This window comes from Chiloscyllium plagiosum, chromosome 12 (genome assembly GCF_004010195.1).
Source record: "Chiloscyllium plagiosum isolate BGI_BamShark_2017 chromosome 12, ASM401019v2, whole genome shotgun sequence".
Taxonomy (NCBI): Eukaryota; Metazoa; Chordata; class Chondrichthyes; order Orectolobiformes; family Hemiscylliidae; genus Chiloscyllium; species Chiloscyllium plagiosum.
In genome coordinates, this window is record NC_057721.1 from 55,421,091 (window position 1) to 55,425,637 (window position 4,547).

Here is a 4,547-nt window from a genome sequence, read left to right on the forward strand (position 1 = left end):
GGGGATAGGACAGTGTTGAGGTAGGTAGAGATGAGTTCAGTGGTGCAGGAGCATGCTGAGACAATGGGTCGGCCAGGGTGGTCAGGCTTGTGGATCTTGGGAAGGAGGTAGAACTGGGCAGTGCGGGGTTCCCGGTCTATGAGGTTGGAAGCTGTGGGTGGGAGATCTCCTGAGGTGATGAGGTTCTGTATGGTCTGGGAGATGATGGTTTGGTGATGGGGGTGGGGTCATGGTCGAGGGGACAGTAGGAAGAGGTGTCCTCGAGTTGACATTTGGCTTCAGCGTTGTAGAGGTCCGTGCGCCAGACTACCACTGCGCCCCCCTTTATCCGCTGGCTCGATGGTGAGGTTGGGGTTGGAGCAGAGGGATTGGAAGGCTGCGCGTTGTGAGGGTGAGAGGTTAGAGTGGGAGAGGGAGGTAGACAGTGTGAAGCGGTTAATGTCCCGGCGGCAGTTGGAAATGAAGAGGTCGAGGGCAGGTAATAGGCCAGCGCGGAGTGTCCAGGTGGATGCAGTGTGTTGGAGGTGGGCGAAGGGGTCCTCAGAAGGTGGGCGGGAGTCCTGATTGTGAAAGTAAGCTCGGAGGCGGAGGCGACGAAAGAATTGTTCGACTGGTTTACGGTTAACTTCAAGAACTTGCCTTGCTCGGTTTCCTTCTGACGTCAGGCTACAGGGGTGCTTCCAGGTATTTGATTTCAATGAGACTAATACACAATAAATTAACAGACAAACGATGTCCAAGAGCAGAGGTTGCACAATAGACAATAACGCGTGAACCTCTGAATGAAAGAATGAAGTCCCAGTTCGAATTTGGAATTTGGAACGCGGTGTAGAACCTTGCCCGGATCTCATTCAGAGAAACAGCAGCCGCCTCAAAGAAGGAAAGGTCACTGCGCCTGTTCATCTCTTTCCCCACTCCCTGAGCATATCCTGTCTTAACATTTAAAACAAAACTTGCACTATACATTAAAAATGCAGATTTATATTTAAAGCACAGTTTTTAAAATTCTGAAATGACAGGTGATTTGTAAAACCATTTTTTATCAGCAACCGATCATAAAACACCTCCAGGGTAATATTAACAATAACATTGCATGTGTCCAATTTAATTTATTCGAGATGTTTTCAATTTTCACTCCTTGCTCACTCACAGAGTGCCTACAACTGGCATTATTTTGTGATGTCATTTATTATCGGATAATATATAGCAAACTTTGAGGCTTTATTTAATCGCGCTGCTTGATTACCATCGAGAATTTCTTTGATAATTCTTGTTTGGTGTTTCAGGGGAAATATTTCGAAGTAGTCCTATGACAGTTTACATCCGGTTCGTGGCTGGCTTCTCCCGCCCATGAATTTACGTTTAACCATTTATTTCGATTCGCTTTTTCTCTAAACGTCGAGAAAATGAGCTTCTTGCTGCCAAAGTTACAATCTAAGAAAGACGTTGACCACGTTATAAAGACCGTGGCAGAAAGGGTACTGGTTCTGCGTTTCGGCCGTGATCAGGACCCTGTGTGTTTACAACTGGATGAAATTGTAAGAATTGTTACCAAAGCTTCTGCACTTATTTTGAATGATTACTTTCATCGTGTTTCACTGTTAGCAGGTAAAATACTTTAAACTATCAGCTTGGTTCAGTTGGTAGAACTCTTAATCATGGAAGTGTAAGTACAGTTTCTAGAATCAGGTGCTGTGTAAATTAATTTTTCATTGTTATTTCAGAAGACTAGTCTGAAAGAAAATAGTACCATTCCTAAAAAGGCTGAAGACACTAAAGAGATTAAGTGTGTGTCGTGCTTCGTATTACTGTGGTGGTGCGCGCAGGTTGTGTTTGTTTACAACAGACGTTGCATTTAAAAATAGATAGTTAAGGGTCAAGTTTTGAGGTGATAAGGTGCTTGAGCTCAGGTTATTGCTGAAATAATTTGCTGCCAGTACAGTAAAGCCTTCTTTGTTTTTAGATGCTTTTACAACTTCACATATCCCAATCTCTACGACCTTTTCCAGTCCAACTATTTACCCAGGTCTGTACCCCTACAGTTCTGACTTTTTTGTGCTTTTAATCTTGCTACCATTAATAGTGGTGCATTCAGTAACCCAAACACTAAGCTCTGCATTTTCCCCATACCTTTTTTTGTTCACCTCTTTTTAAATTACTCCTTAAAAGCCACCCTGTTGACCAAGCGTTTGGTCATCTGACCTTATAGCTACTTATGTCCCTTGATTTCAAAAGGTGTTTGTTCTCTACTGTGACGAGCCTTGAGGTACTTTACTATGTGCTGCTGCGATATAAATATGTGTTCATTCAAAGATTGATCCATAATATGCTGCATAAGGACATCTCATTGAGTTTGCCAGAAGTTAACTAGTGGTGTGCCTCAGGGATCAGTGTTGGAACCACAATTATTTACAATTTATATAGATGATTTGGAGTTGGGGACCACGTGTATGGTGTCAAAATTTGCCGATGACACTAAGATGAGTGGCAGACCAAAGTGTGCAGAGCACTGTGAAACTTTGCAGAGGAACATACATACATTGAGTGAGTAGGCAAAGGTCTGGCAGATGGAATATAATGTTAGTAAATGTGAAAGTCATACATTTTGGTAGGAGTAACAGCAAAATAGATTATTACTTCAATGGTAAAAAGTTGCAGCATGCTGATTTGCAGAGGAGAAAGTGAGGACTGCAGGTGCTGGAGATCAGAGTTAAGAATGTAGTGGTGGAAAAGCTCAGCAGGTCAGGCAGCATCCGAGGAGCAGGAAAATCGACATTTCAGGCATAAGCCCTTCATCAGGAATGAGGCTTGTGGGTCGGGGCTGAGATAAATGGGAGGGGGTGGGGTTTTTGGGAAACGTAACTGAGAAAGCGATAGGTGGATGAAGGTGAGGGAGAAGGTGATAGGTCGGGGGGAGTGATGGACAGGTCCAGAGGGTGGTGCCAAGTTGAAACCTTGGGACTGGGATAATGTGGGGGAGGGGAAGTGAGGAAGCTATTGAAATCCACATTTATCCCGTGTGGTTGCAGGGTCCCAAGGCGGAATATAAGGTGTTCCTAAGCCGGAAGGTGGGTAGGCTGTCCTGACCGCTGTCACCCTGGGCAGGCTGTCCTAGAGGTGGTTGAGAAGGTGTGTCAGGGCAGACCGAGAACTGGAAGGGGCATGGGGTGGACAGAGAACCGGAAGGTGGGTAGGGGCGGGCTGTCTTAGAGTGGTCGGAAGGTGGGAGGCATGGGCGCTTGCTGGGTCTGTATTGTCTGCACTTTTGTATGTAACAGTACTGTCTAATGTACAACTGTCATTGCTGTTGTCTCTTTATATCTTTGTGAAACTGGGATTTGAGGTTTGTCCTCATGTCCCTGTAAACTGTTTGAATGGTAGGGTTTGGGGCCTGGCTTTGCTGCTCCTCTCCCTTGTAAAATTGCTGTCTCTTGTATGCAGCTGTAAATGTAACTGTTTGTTGTAAACTGTTTTTGTAATTTAATAAAAAAATATATATATAAGTTGTTTCTCCTCCCATAATTTAAACTAATTGGGTGAATTCGAATTTGCTTTTGTATCCAGGTAACCCATCTAATCTAATTGTTCGACCAAATGTTACATTTTAAATTTTCCAGTACTCTCTTTATGTTCCCTGAAACTAGTTTCTATGAAAAGTTCTGACTTGAGATACCTTCTTGATCTTTGCCAATACAACAACAATCGCTGAAATATATGTTATGATAAGAAGTGTATTTTTTTTCTTTGTTAATTCAGCAGGTTATTAATGTCTGGTTAATCCCATTGTTGTTGTCTTTATTTTAACATTAAGAAACAGGTAATGGCTATTAATTGTCTGAACATATACTGTGTATATATGCTTATGGCACTCCTATAATGCTGATGTGGAATAAAGAGTAAGACTAAGGAAGTCCATAAACAGTCACCACAAAGAACAAGATTTATGAAACAAATTTCAATCTCTTCAAACTTGATCCAATTTGTCCAAACCTATTGTTTAAATTCCAGTGAATATGTTTACATTAGTTTTCCTTCTGAAGCAAAATAATTATATTGATTAAGTTCTCAATATAAAGTTTTTTTTCATCTTTTTTTTCACTAGCTTTCAAAAACTGCTCATGACCTGAGTAAAATGGCAGCTGTTTACCTGGTGGATGTTGACAGTGTCCCTATTTACACTCGCTACTTTGACATCAGTTACATTCCTTCCACAGTTTTTTTCTTTAATGGCCAACATATGAAAGTGGATTATGGGTAAGATATTTTGCTTTATAAAACATTTCTGATTCAGTATATGGATGTATCTACTAGAGAAGTTGCAAAACTAGACCTACTCTTGGGAAATAAGGCAGGGCAGGTGACTGAGGTGTCAGTGGGGGAGCACTTTGGGGCCAGCGACCATAATTCTATTTGTTTTAAAATAGTGATGGAAAAGGATAGACCTGATCTAAAAGTTGAGGTTCTAAATTGGAGAAAGGTCAATTTTGACGGTATTAGGCAAGAACTTTCGAAAGCTGATTGGAGGCAGATGTTCGCAGGTAAAGGGA

At 42.1% G+C, this 4,547-nt stretch overlaps 2 protein-coding genes across 5 annotated transcripts in view; one reads left to right on the forward strand and one right to left on the reverse strand.

The window, feature by feature from the left end:
* The window catches only part of LOC122555279 (tRNA methyltransferase 10 homolog C-like), a 5,083-nt gene extending 4,188 nt beyond the window's left edge, over nt 1-895 (reverse strand). Inside the window, exon 1 of the mRNA XM_043701114.1 lies at nt 640-895. The gene's annotated coding sequence lies outside the window, so the exon portion shown is untranslated. The remainder of the gene's footprint in view (nt 1-639) is intronic.
* Nucleotides 896-1,313: 418 nt separating this feature from the next.
* Nucleotides 1,314-4,547, forward strand: part of txnl4b (thioredoxin-like 4B) — a 7,559-nt gene continuing 4,325 nt past the window's right edge. The window contains exons 1-2 of one of the 4 annotated variants that reach the window (XM_043701116.1): nt 1,314-1,538; nt 4,103-4,254. In XM_043701116.1, coding sequence (XP_043557051.1) covers nt 1,407-1,538; nt 4,103-4,254 — 284 coding nt within the window. In that variant the 5' untranslated portion in view covers nt 1,314-1,406. Of the gene's footprint in view, nt 1,609-2,007; nt 2,027-3,049; nt 3,069-4,102; nt 4,255-4,547 lie in introns of those variants that run through there. The other 3 variants (XM_043701118.1, XM_043701117.1, XM_043701119.1) reach the window with 3 other exon arrangements.